At 40.3% G+C, this 13,736-nt stretch overlaps 1 protein-coding gene across 5 annotated transcripts in view; it reads right to left on the bottom strand.

Moving 5' to 3' along the window:
• The window catches only part of BTLA (B and T lymphocyte associated), a 70,960-nt gene that overhangs the window by 31,489 nt on the left and 25,735 nt on the right, over positions 1-13,736 (bottom strand). For 4 of the 5 annotated variants that reach the window (XR_015724204.1, XM_045785200.2, XM_045785204.2 and 1 more), the window contains one exon: positions 9,570-9,755. Coding sequence is in view for 4 of the 5 variants with exons in the window: in XM_045785200.2 (XP_045641156.2) it covers positions 9,570-9,657 (88 nt within the window). In the remaining variant the exon portion in view is untranslated. Of the gene's footprint in view, positions 1-9,569; positions 9,756-12,111; positions 12,400-13,736 lie in introns of all 5 variants that reach the window. The other variant, XM_045785201.2, reaches the window with a different exon arrangement.

Raw genomic sequence — 13,736 nt, 5'->3', positions numbered from 1 at the left:
GAAGGACTATGTCGGGATCAGAGACACAACTGCCTGAAGCAAGCTCAGGTGATTCTGAACATTATAAATTAACTCGTGAAATGAACACATGAAACTGTATGTGTGTCCAGAGCCAGCTCTGTAACTGGGAAGTTCTCTGAGGTAGCTTTCGTGGAGAACGCAATGTTTATCAAAGGGGAAGTACTAGAAATGTGCTAATTTGAAACTTACATACATATCATTAAAACCCAGGAATAACTATAGTAATTATTTAGAAGACCAAAAATATTTTTGAGGGGAGGAGTATTTTATCACTGATATTATTCAGAATTGCTGGCCCATGGTGATAATTCAAAGTAGCTTTATTTGTTTTTAAATTCTGTACAGATAATGTATTCCCTTTTTGCCCAGACCCAGGGGTGTGGACATCACCCTGTCTATGGCTACTTAGTAACAGTGATAGTTTCTAGTGCAAAGGGAACGCAAAAAGAGACTTCCACTGCTCTTCAATTTTCCCTTCAGATTTTTTTTTATCCTTAACAAGATACAATCCCTCAGAGCTTTCAAATTTCCAAGAGGGAGAGAGCCCTCTGGCCAGGTCAATCAGGTAAGGCTCCAAGGAGGAGGTTGAAATACCCTCCAGGCCCAAATCCGCCCACAGGCAAATCTGGTTCACATTCTATTACCACAATATGATACCATCACCTACTATCTGACATGGCCAGAACCTGGGAGCCCTCTTGATTTCTTTCCTCTTTCCTGTCCCATTATATCAGTCATCAAGTTAAGTTGATTCAGCATCCAAAATGTCTTGCAAATTTGCTTCCATAAAGCTGCCTTAATTTGGGTCTTATTTAGTTTCATGTGGATTATTGTCACAGCCCACCAACTAGTCTTCTACATTCCAAACTTGGCCTTGTTCCCCTCCCCCTACCCCATTTATTCTCCACATCACTGTCACAGTTTGTATTCTCAAAATGAAAATCCAACAGAAGGATTTTGTGCCTTAAACCCTTCAGAGACTCTTCAATGCCTGCAGGAAATGTCTAAACTCCATCAAATGAAATTTAACCCCTACTTCCTTTTGCAAACTCACCCCACCCCCATCCTCCAGCCACCCAATTTCACTGGACCTCCCCCCACTCTGTGAATGTGCCATGCTGCTCTGCATGACACAAAGCATTCCTTTATAATTAAATATGTGTTTATGCATCTGTCTTCCTATCAGGGCCACGACTTTCTTGATGAGATAGTACCTGTCTCTGCAGCAGGAGGTGGCCTTAGTACGAAAGGAAGACGGCCCGAAGTAGCCTGAGACTGAACAAAGAGAGCTCAGGAAGAGAAAAATTTCCTGTTCACAACTCTGACTAATGCTGTCTACGCACTAAGGGAGCAGAGCAGACACATCTGAGCTATTACAAAGGTGGCCTACAGGGCACTGAGGTGAAGACTGTATGCGTCTCAATATACCCCATAGTGGTTAAGTTATAACCACTAAAGAAAATCTAGACCTTACAAGTATACACTGTGGGACGGCCTGATTTATGTCCACTCAGGGGTGATATTCAAAATATTTAACAAGTGATACTCTGTGGTCATCCAGATACCTGGATCAGCCAATCAGAAAGGCATGCCAGCCACAAATAACTCCACGGGCCAGTACCTTGCAGTTGAGCAAGGGTAGCTGCAGGTGTAAATACCACCAGGAGCGAGGGAGGGTAGATAATTTGTGAGACCTATTAGCTCTTTAAAAAAAAAAGTTTCGTGATTATGAATCATATGTAAAGTACAAATATTTCTAATTTTTAAAGACCGTGCACCTTGATTATAACTGTTACCACGAGGAAAATCCCAACTGAGATTCACTCTTGCTCCATTGAAAAATTCTTACACGTGCATGGAAAGTTCAATATGATTACATTTACTGAAAGAAATGAATGACTGTAATGAAGGTCGACTGCCTTGATTTGAGCTGTGACAGAGTTAAACATAAAAGTGTCAATAAATAATTTTTGAAAACCACAATTATCATGAAAGGTGTAATACATCAATAATTTTCTGTGGTGTGAAGCAGGATTTTAGCTTCTGTCAGAAGATACTATGATAGACAGAAAAAAATCCCCCAAACTTCAGATACATGGTAAGGAGACTGCAGAAGGAGGGAAGTCTTCAGACTTAGGAGGAAAACAAGTCTCCTGAGGATCCTGGTGGCACAATCTGCCTTACTTTCGAGGGCCAGGGTGGCAGACGGTGAGGGAGATCTGATGAACCCCCAGGGAAGGGAAGCAAGTGCTTGTTTCCCTGCAAATTGGTATGCGGTCAGGGGTCCCCTTGAGGCAGTGGGTTGAACAAAGTCAAGGCCAATTAACGCACAGCAGTGGCGGCCATGGAATCACACATCAGAGGTTCTGGAAGCACATCCTCCTGGACACTTAAGGAATTACATCACAGCATCAGAAAGCCCATGTGGCACACTTCTCATCATAAGCTAGCTGGCATAGACTCTGAAAATCAGCAATGTGGTGCCATGAGATGAAGGTGGTGGACATACAGACATCACTAATTAAATGTATTATGTAGTGTGCATCAAGCTTACAACTTTAACTGTGTGGTAAACAAACCTACTACATAAGTCAGATACCCCCAGAAGTGCTAGGAATATCCGAGAAACTTGATGTACGCGTGCAAGGTTAAAACAGACTTTCTATTGTAAAGAGTGACCATTGGTAATCTAAGCCAAACCCTGTGTCATGATCTTAGGGGTACAAAAAAACTGGGAGCCTCAGTCCCTACCATGAGATGAGAGAGCTTCATATACATCCACCTGACAAACTACATGCAGTGTAATATGGATCAAAGACATAGACATAGTATGAAATAATGGTTCAGGTTTTTCTTCTTCTCTGTGGATATTGTCTGATACTGGTCTTTAGATGGGGGTAGGCATCTCTTCCCTGTCTAAACACATACATGCAAGCATGCACACAAACGGAGAGAGAGAGAGACAGACTCACATTGACATAAAGTTCCTTTAGCAAAAATGGAACTGGAAAGAATTAAAGAATAAACTTCACAACAAGGATGTACATAGTATGAATCCAAACTCATTCCCTTTGCTTAAAAAACAAAGGACAAGAAACGAGAAAATTGATTACCATTTCCTCCTTAAAAATCTCATTATACTGGTATGTAATAACTTTCTTAAAGTTTGCTTTCATGTGGTATTTATTTAGCACACTTCGAAGCAATTTCTTCCAGCACTAGAATTTCTCATTCTGTGATATGACTATTTGGGGGAAAATTTGAAGACTATTTTTTCAAACTAGTCTTATTAAGCCATCTCCTGGTTTTATCTAGTTTGGGATAAGTTTAAAATTGTTTTGTCTTGAAATAGTCTTTTTAGTATTTGCCATAGCTTTGTCCAACAGTCAGCAAAGTTCACAAAGTACCTGTGCCATTTCCCCTCCTTGAGATATTAAAAGACAGGACACAGAGAGAGCATTAGTGCTCATCAGGTCAGACAGCACATGGATAGAGTAAGTCACATTTGGGGGATCACTTCCAGAATCACCACTTCACATACTTCACATTCATTGTCCCTTGCTCAGAAGCACATAGCACCTCACATTATCAAAGTGCTGCAGACCCACCCTAGATCCTCCTAATGGGAGGAAGATAGGGATATAACTAATATTTTTGAGTTCTTATGATGTGGTTTTCACTCTTAGGTACCATACATCATCTCATTTGGTCCTTAAAATCTTATCAGGTACTTAAAATCATTATCTTAATTTTTAAGCTGGAGAAACCAAGTATTAGAGAAGCTAAGCCATTTGCTGAAGACAACCAGCTGGTGGGAGTCAGAGCCAGGACCAGGACTTGAGCCCAGGCCTGGCTAACTCCTAAGCAAAAGCTCTAATCTGCCAGGGTAGTTGTAGAAGAAAATGAGAACACATAAGAAGAGTTCTTAGCATTATGCTTGGTTTGTAATAGACAACAACAAAAAAATCAGGTATTATTATTTCTTAGGATGAATTTAGGGAAGTGACACAGTAGTCGAGCAAAGCCTGCAGGTGGAAGAGATAAGATGGAAACCAGAAGGTCTTCCCCAAGTGCCTCTGCTCTGAGCAATTATTCCCAACTGAGTCAAGGATCAGCAGTGATGCATAATGACTGGCATATACATTGGACAAACAAATATAATAGACATAGAAAAGGTAGTATATCCCATAGAAAAATGTCCTTTTGTATGAGAGATGAAATCTTACAAAATTATACTAACCAGGGGCACCTGGGTAGCTCAATCAGTTGTGTCTGACTCTCAATTTTGGTTCAGGTCATGATCTCAGGGTCATGAAATTGAGCCCCGTGTTGGGCTTCACACTGGGCGTGGAGTCTGCTTAAAAGTCTCTCTCTCTCTCTGCCCCTTTTCCTCTAAAAAGTACTAATAAAAATAAAAAATAAAAAAAAGAATTATACTAACCAGCAAGGCTGGCCTTGGTCAAAAGTGGGAAGTAAAAATACCTTTGTCTTTGTATACTTTTCCAAGATTTCTTTCAGTACTTTCCATTACATCTCTACCAAGCGACAAATGTGCCCTTGTGGTTCTACCCTATTGGTCACTGACTTTGTCTCTCCAGCCAAAGGATTCACATGTGTTCCCTTTCTGCAGAGTCCTGCCCACCCCATTCTACAAGAATGAGTATTTAGTGGAGTGTTTGTTGGCCAATTCTGCAATTCTCTCTGTGGAGTAGCAAACACTTTTAGCCAGTTTTATGAGCCCTAAAGAACAATGACTCATATTGACAATTTAGATAATAGTTCTGGAAGACTTTGACTGCCTGCTCCAGGGAGGCTCTGTCCTTCAGAAATACTAGGCCCTCCACCTTGATCACAGTGCCTTCTGGAAGAAAAGTAGCACAGGAAAAGCCTAAAGCATACCTTAGAAACCATGGCCGGTAGCATCAAAGAGAGCCTTTGTCATTGTTATCAGAAATCAATATAAGTACTTCTAAATATTGCCTTCAGTGATAATGTGGCTACTTGGGATGCTCAGGGTAAGCATGGGTTCTGTGTTGCTGCAAAGACACAGGGAAAGTCTGCCTCTACTTCTTTCCCAGGTACTTCCTCCCCTTCTTAATGCACTCTACCACAGAGATCACACTGAGATTCACCGGCGTTTTCAAAGCCCTACAAGATACTTAACAATATCTAAGTGAGCCGAAACTGCCAGGTGTACCCCAGTATTAATTCTCCTCTTCTAATATGGTAGAAGAAAATTAAATAGGGCCTCAATCATCCAGTTAGAACCTAAGTGCCCCAGCCTGCCTTATAGCCATTTCTGGACAATGAGCTGCTTATAACATATGTTAAGTTCAAGGTTGTGTTCACAAGATAAATATGGCTAACAGGAAGGAGAAAAGGAGAAGTTAGCTCTACCAGCTAAACCTGGGGTTTCCCTATGACTGGCCCAGATGGCCGTTTCAACACTCTCCTGGACTCTGTTCAAAGCGAACCTCAAATTAGACAAATTTAGATTCTGAGCATTCGAGAATGATACCCCTGCAAATGCAGCACAGGCACACGGTAATTGCTTCTGTAGAGATAAGCATGTAAATCAGAGGCCATGACCATGAAACAACAGGTGGGTAATATTGAGCTTATTTTGAGATAAGGGATTGGAGACTATCAGAAAAGTGAAGCAAAGTGCATACGATAGAACAGCTCACAAAGGCAATGTCACTGAAGTCACATGATGACCAAAGCCTTGTTATTTCTTGGTAAATGTGGATGGTTGTAGATAATGATATCAAGAGTTATTGATAGACAACTTTTCTCAACCCCAAACGAGAGATGGCCTCCCAATCCTACTTGAGAGGAACTATCAAGCTAATTAAATTTTGGACTAAAAGAAAAAAAAAAACATTACTAGCTAAAGTTACACAGCACTTAATGATGCATCAAGTAAATCACAGGAAATCCTCAAGATATAATGTTTAAAATTAATGTGTTCTAAGTGTTGTATAGAATTAATTCACTTAATATAGCAACCCTATAAGATCAGTGTCAATATTGCCCCCCATTGTTTAGATGAGGAAACAAAACCAGAGAGGTTACAGTCACAGTAGATGGCAGAGATGGGACAGTAATCCAGGCGGTCTGGCTCTAGAGTCCCTGATCCTAACCACTCTGCCACTGCCTTTCCAAGAAACACAGCAAAAGATTGATTTAATTTGGCAACCTGATTATGAATGCCTGTGAACATTTTTCCTTCAACAATCTGGAACTCGTAAGTAAAGATGAAACTCACAAAAAATGAAAATTAAGTAGGAAAGCCCCAGCAAAGCAAGATAACCAGCATTGACTTCAGCACTACAATAGAAGAAATTTTGCTAGTGGGACAGAGGAAGCAACAATTAAAGAGCTTCTCAGGATTAGGAAAGTCTGTTCAAGGCTCTTATCAGCACACGGGTTAATCTTTCCATGCCTTAATCCAAGAAGTCCTTTAGCTGCAGAATATTTTCCTAGACATTTACGCAAAAGGTAATCATATTTTGTGGCAGGCATTTTTACAGTAACAATACACACGCATTTGGCAGAAGAATGAGTTCTACCTCCAGCATACCAGGTACACATTTCAATAGGAACAAATAGCTAGAGCCATAGCATTAAGCCTGATAAAGACACTGTGTTATCAAACAGGAACTTCAAAAAAATGATAGGCACAGAGCACTTTCTGCCCTGTTTCGGCTCTGACCCGGTGATATGGCCAATTCCCAGTAAAGGGACAATCTGAGTGGCATGCGGGGTATGGATCCAGGGACCATACTGAACTATCACAATGAAGGAGAAAGATGACACAGACAAGAGCTAAATGGAGAATTGGACCTAACTAACATGTTCTTGATGGAGGCAAACCCTAAGGAGCCACTAGTACTAGACCAGACTAGGATTTTTTTTTTTTTTAATCACAATAAGCAGCAAAGATTTGTTACTGCCTTCATTTCAGATCATATATAGTGCCAAGTGGTAGCCAGACATTAACTGCAGTACTCTGGCCTGCTTAGAGACGTAATACTTGTTTGATCCTCAACTGAACAAGTGGTCCAAACCCTCACAGCTGGGAGCTGGTCCCTGGTGATGCATCTCCACTTGTAGCCTAGTTCTTCCCAGTATAATCTGCCCATCTGTGTGCAAAAGGAAGGTGCTGACACCTTTATTCCTTTCATTAGGACAGGAATTGAAATCATAGCCAGATACCAAGGGGCAGAGTTCCCTCTAATTTTTTTTGAGAAACACAAAAAGCAAGCAAGCATAACTTTATTATAAACAAGGACCTTAAATAAGTTTATAGAGAATATAACATTTTTTCCAACCTTATGATAGAGGCACCTCATTTCTGGGAAGAGACACACAGATCTCACATTGCTTTTAAGTGGAGGGAAAGAAATCCATAAAAATAAAAGAAAAATTAAATTATAGATTAAAAAAATAAAAATTTAAGCATTTTGAAACTGTGCCAGTGTAAAGAATTCAGTAATTAAGTAAATCACAGGAAATCCCCAAGATAAATAGGTTAAAATTAATGTGGTTTTAAGGTATGGAGCCATCAGCTCTGTATGGCAGAAAAACTCTCACCAAACATTTATCTCAACCTATATCTTAATTTAATGCAAGTAATGCTTCAATCTATCAACTTTACAATAGACCTGGTTGGCACTTTGTCTGAGGCTTTCCATTTCATTTTCCAAATAATTTGATTCTCTATAGTTGGGGTCAAATACATTGTGCAGTGTATTTTATTAGTTCATTTTTTTTTTTAGCTTTAAAAGCTCAACCATTTTAAACGATAATATTAACACTTATTTCCCATTTAACTGAATTTTGTGGGGGCTGCTTGGTGAAAATAATATTAGCAAAAACACCATTAACATTTATCAGCTTTTATTATGTACACTTGTTATACCAGGCACTTCACCCATATTATTGCATTTATAGTTTTCACAATAGGCCCATCTTTTAGGTACAATTATTATCTCTATCTTACAAATGAGGAGACTAAGGATAAGAGAGGATAAGAAACTTGACCAAGGTCACACAGTAAGTGGCAGAGACAGTAAACAAACCCAGTCCTAACTTCCCTCCCCCAGTCTAGCTTTGTAAACACATCGGGAGGGGAATAGAAGATGTACCTCACTCCCAGTGTGATATAGTATTGAACATTCTTTTTTTTTTTTTTTTAAGATTTTATTTATTCATTTGACTGACAGAGAGAGAGAGAGCACGAAAGCACAAGCAGGAGAAGGGGCAGAAGGAGAAGGAGAAGCAGACTCCCCGCTGAGCAGGGAGCCCAACAAGGGGCTCCATCCCAGGATCCTGGAAGCATGACCTGAGCCGAAGGCAGATGCTTAACCGACTGAGCCACCCAGGCGCCCCAGCACTGAACATTCTTTTTCTCCATTTCACAGAGGGTAGTTTATATGCTCTTCAAATTGGTAAGAATTCTATTTAATATATGACTCCAATTATAGCTGTGTGATTTTGGGCATCTGATGGAAAATGAAACACCCAGATAGCCATCTAAGCTCCTTATCAACGTAGTACCAAATTACTTGCACATATAAAAATGCTTAGGTGCCTGGGAATTTTTATTCTGTACTTGGTTGTGTGCCATCCTAGTATCATGAAGACAAATTCCAAACCAAGCAGTTCCAGAATTTAAGATGACATTATGGAGTATTCCAGTCAGCATATTTTCTGATTTAAAACCATAGCACACAAACCAGTAAGAGTATGTGTGTTTGTGGGGATAACCAGGCAGGAGATTCGAAATCAGACCTGAGAAAATCAGAAACTTCTGTTAGCTGTTTACAGTCTTTCCAATATATGGGCCCCTGTGTCCATGTAAGGGAGCAAATGAACTCACTAGAAGGAAGAAATTGGTTTCTTGCCCCCATAAAATCTTTGCAGAGGTGGCCACACATCATCTGTGCAGACCTCAAGCTGTTTTCAATGCCACCTGACACCCAGGTAGGAAGCGTTCTCTCTTAGCCTAATAGGAACAATGACAGAATGCTTCGATCCTCGATTTCTGAGCATTTTCTCATTCGGTATTCTCCAGGCACACACCCCACTGAGGCAAATAGGGCAGCTCTGTTTAGTGACACTACTCGAGAGTAACCACAGAGTCAGGTACAACCCCAGTTATCCAACATTCATCCAGCTGAGACACTACCGCACTCTGCTTGCCTCTGTTTCGAAAAGACAATCTATTCAATTGTCAGGATGGCATCCAGAGCATTTTTGCTAGTAGTAGTGATAAATTTGTACTTTATTTATAACATCCGCCTAATTCTCTTACCATCAGAACACGTTTTTAAGAAAATCAGCCAAGCCATGACTTGAAACCCATGTTCTTGTTTGGTTGATGTTCTAGAACGTGCTCAGTGAGCAAATCTCAATACATGGTTTCATCCACCATTATCCACTTGACATAAAAAAACACATCCTACTAACACCGCAAGTGAAAGCATTCCCGCCACCACCCCCCTGGGAAATAAAACAAGAGATTATCTACATAGGTGCCTTACCGTTGATGCTCCAGATGACCAGATGTGGGGTTAGGAAGAGCACCCAACACAATTTCCCAATTCCAAGCATGCCGGGGGATGTCTTCATCTCCGGTGCATATCAGGGACAGAAAAACTTCACAAGTAGACTTCTCTTCCTCCCTTGAATTCTTCAGGATTGGACTTGATTATCTACCTCAGAGACATCTGTGAAATAAATAGAGAAGAGCAAGGAGGTGGCAGAAGACAGTAGGAAGAGCCCGAATCGTTTGTGAAACAACGTGAACAGAAAGACGATATGGTACTCTATTCTGTGGTTTTTGCTTCTTGTCAAATCGGCTGTTCACTTTCAAACACTGATCTGCAAAGCGGCTCAGTCCTTAACTTCTCCTTCCGCTTTACCACCCTTTTTGCCCCACATTGAGGTTTTTCTCATTCAAGTTGACTGACGTGAAAAATCAAACTCTAAAGAAATCTATATTGTCACAATCTTTAGGTTGAGATTTTAATCAAATTAAGGTCAGGGAATTCATGCTAAAAAGTACCTATGGTAAGTATGCCTTTTCCCCCTTTTCATAGCTTGAGATTATGAAACTTCTTTTATGTAAAAGGTTTTAGATTTTTCTTCCTAAACATCATGTCATGGCAAGATGAGAATGCTTATTGTGATTATACCAGTGATTTATCTGAGGTTATGGAGAATATGAGTGACAGGAAGCACTTCCTCAACAGATGAGGGAAGGGCAGGTGTCTTTAATCTGTAGATAAATATCAATGGAACAAGATCATTGTTAATATTAGCTACATGTGCTCTCTCTAAATAATAAAGTTCCGAACTAACATCTTGAATACCAATTAAAGGAAACTTTCATTTTCAACATTCTTCATGTGGTTATTGTCTGGATGAAATAGAAGAGAAGCAATAAAAGGGAGAAATGGAAAAGTTCAAGATCAGATAGCTCAGGGTCAAGATGGGACTGTTTTCTCCAAGGCCACTTGTAATAATTAGCTGTGCTTCTAATTATACATACATATATACATATGTGTGTGTGTATATATATTTAAGATTGTATTTATTTGAGAGAGAGTAAGAGAGGGAGAGAGAGAGAGCATGAGTGGGGTGAGGGGCAGATGAAGAAGCAGACTCCCCACTGAGCAGGAAGCCCAGTCTGGGGTTCAATCCCGGGACTCCAGGATCATGACCTGAGCCAAAGGCAGATGCTTAACCGACTGAGCCACCCAGGCACCCCTGTGCTTCTAATTTTAGGAGCTAATTAAATTCACCCATTTGAGATTCCAAATGAGAAATCTAGATTTGTGACATCTGTGGTCATTGACAGAGGATGATTTTGTGTCTTTCTCCTGGAGGCTGGTGATTTTCTCCAAGGTCAAACTTCAATGGTTTTAAGTACGTAAGTTTAAAAAAATAGTTATCATTGTATTTATTAATTCAAACAGACATTGTGTGATGGTTGGAAGCCCCAAGATGAATGATTTTAAAGAGCTCAGTGAACCAGTACTATATCTGTCTTTAGTGTTGGAACTGAAATATTCATGTATTTCAACCAACACAGTTTAACACAGAGCAACTTGTACCTATCTTAGAACATTCATTACTTACCAAGTAAACATCCTGTGAAATATTTACCCAGCATTTACACAACTTTCTTTCCCATGCTCAAGGTGAAATGCAAACTTCCTGTGGCAGCTGAGGCAAGGCTCATTGTCCATTTAAACTGGTCCCAGAAGTCAAAAGTCATAAACCGTAGCCAAGGATCTCAGGATATTGTCCCAAACCAGAGACAAGTTATATACTTTGTTTATCTCAGCATAAAACCTTTTTGATCTACTATTTTAAGGATTTTTTTTCATATAAAAAACCCCATGCTAATAAGATAAAATTTGGGGAAAAAACCCTTATGTAACATCTAGTGTATTTTTTAAGATATCTATTTTGTTACTTTCATCAGCATGACTGGCTCTATTCCTCCACAGCTGGAGTCCTGAGAAGCCCGCTGTAGACAGAACCCTCCCTCAGAATCTGTCTCCTGTCTTCATTCTAATAAAAATAAAAAAAAAAAAAAATGAAAGAAGCCTGGCTCCAAAGTTTGTTAGCTCAGCTACAAGTCAATTTTCCTTTAAATTTCTACCTCATCTAGCAATTACGTTTCTATTCTGACCCTTGTCCCATTATAATCATGTACTGTTTGATTGAAAAATTGTACTTTTTATTTAAATGTGCAAATTTAAAGAATTTACTACAGTTTTAAAGAATTTACTACATTTAAAAAAGTGCTTTGTGTTCTAGGAACAATTTTAAAAACATGAATCTATCTCCAATTTTATTGTGAAAGACAAAAAGCCAAGTAGAATTGGGCCTCTTGAAATTCATTTCCAAACATCTTAGGAGCTACATACAGGGCAAATTCTTCAGTTCACTTACAGATTCAGTTGCTTTCATGAATCATGAAGCAGCTGTACTTTCTCCAATATTTTTATGTCGGGGGGGCGGTCAGAGAAACAGCAAACACAAAACAGATGCAGGACCCTAGAGAGAGCTTACCACCGATATCAGACAACATCAGCCCAGAGGGAATCTTGGTTTAAAAACTTTTTGCACCCCAAAAAACACTGCATAGCTTCTGCCACAAATGTAGTCCAGCATTTAAAACTTTTTCTGTTCTGCTTGGCGTCTTCTCCTCATCAATGTTCTTGATAGCAATGGTTTCCAAATATGCTTGCACTGTAGAATCAGTCTCGGCACTTTTTATACACTGGGTGGGATTCCCGGATCCCATCTATGTCCATTGAAGGAGATCCTCACGGGAATCTCCCAAGGGGATTCTGATAGCTGATTTGAAAGGATATTTGGAAAACAAGCATGAATTGGTGGGAGACACGGATTTTGAGTCACAAAAGACTTGGTACCAAATCTTTGCCGCTTATTAGCTGTAGACTCTTTAATAAATTCATGGATTCTTAGTCTGTAGTAGACACAGAGATGTACCACTTGGGTGCCCCTTCAAGGACATATTTGCTTTTGGCTGTGGGGAATGCAGTTGGCAGACAGCTTCCAGGTGTAAACTTCTTTAGTGACTGCCAGGTTGAGACTCACCTTGTCCAAGGTCATGATTTTCCATGAGAGCCTGCATTCAGTGATGGAGCAAGGAAAATGTAAAAAAGGCTGGCCATTTGGGGCTCCCATGGGATGCTGATGGGCAATACTTGACCCAGAGCTCCAGGCTGTCAGCCAAGGTTATGTCAGAGTTTGACTTCTTCCTCTGCCTCAAATCGTGCTTCTGGCCCCTTACTTTCGCAGGTGCTGACTGCTAATCTATCTCAATGTCTGCTTCCAGAGAATCAAATCTATTCCACATCTCAATTTCCTGTTCTGTAGAACACATCTATCTGTTACGTTGGTGAACTGAGATAATGTATGCAAAGTGATCAGTAAATTGCATCTATAATTATTCCTGAACCAAAGATGGGCTTTAATTTGGACAAGATGGATACCAGGAAGCCCTATGTTCATAAGCCAAGAAATAATGATGGCGGAACAATTTGAATATGTTTATTTGCTAATGGGAGTCATTGTTGCATGGAGATTGAGACTCTGAATAAGTGTGGTAACAAAGCTTTGATTAGCAAAGAAGTGTAGAGATTAAAGATGGTCTGAATTCCCCCTAAATTCACAAGGATGGATCAGCCATGCAAGGAGCCCTCAGAAGTAAAGCGCAGAAAAAAATTGGAAGTCGGAGGGCAGGAGATGTAAAGAAGGGCCCACACTGGGAAAGCACTCTAAGCATCCCAAAGACTGGAAGGGGTCAAAGCAGTGGTGCTGTCACAGTAGGACTAGAGGACTGGACAGGTAACCAAGGCAGGGACCACTCCCTGAAACTGGAACACAGAAAAGGATCAGTCATTGGCCTCACACCCCAAGATAGGGAAAGAGACCAACTTGATTTTGAGCCCTTCCCCTTTGCTCCTTATAGTGTCCCTTCAGTGAGAAGATTGGTCCCACACTGTGAGGTGGATAGGGTTGAGCCAAAAACACAATATAAAATACCCTCAGCTGCAAAACTTAGAAGACTGAAGATGCTTTGGGGGAAAAATAAATAAAAACGTATGTACAGAGAATGCCCAAGAATGCCCTTCTCCCCTTACTTCCCTACTGGCAGACTGGGAACA

Source organism: Ursus americanus, chromosome 4 (assembly GCF_024610735.1).
Source record: "Ursus americanus isolate L20-20 chromosome 4, mUrsAme1.1.p, whole genome shotgun sequence".
NCBI classification, from domain to species: domain Eukaryota; kingdom Metazoa; phylum Chordata; class Mammalia; order Carnivora; family Ursidae; genus Ursus; species Ursus americanus.
This window is presented reverse-complemented; position numbering and strand designations above follow the sequence as displayed.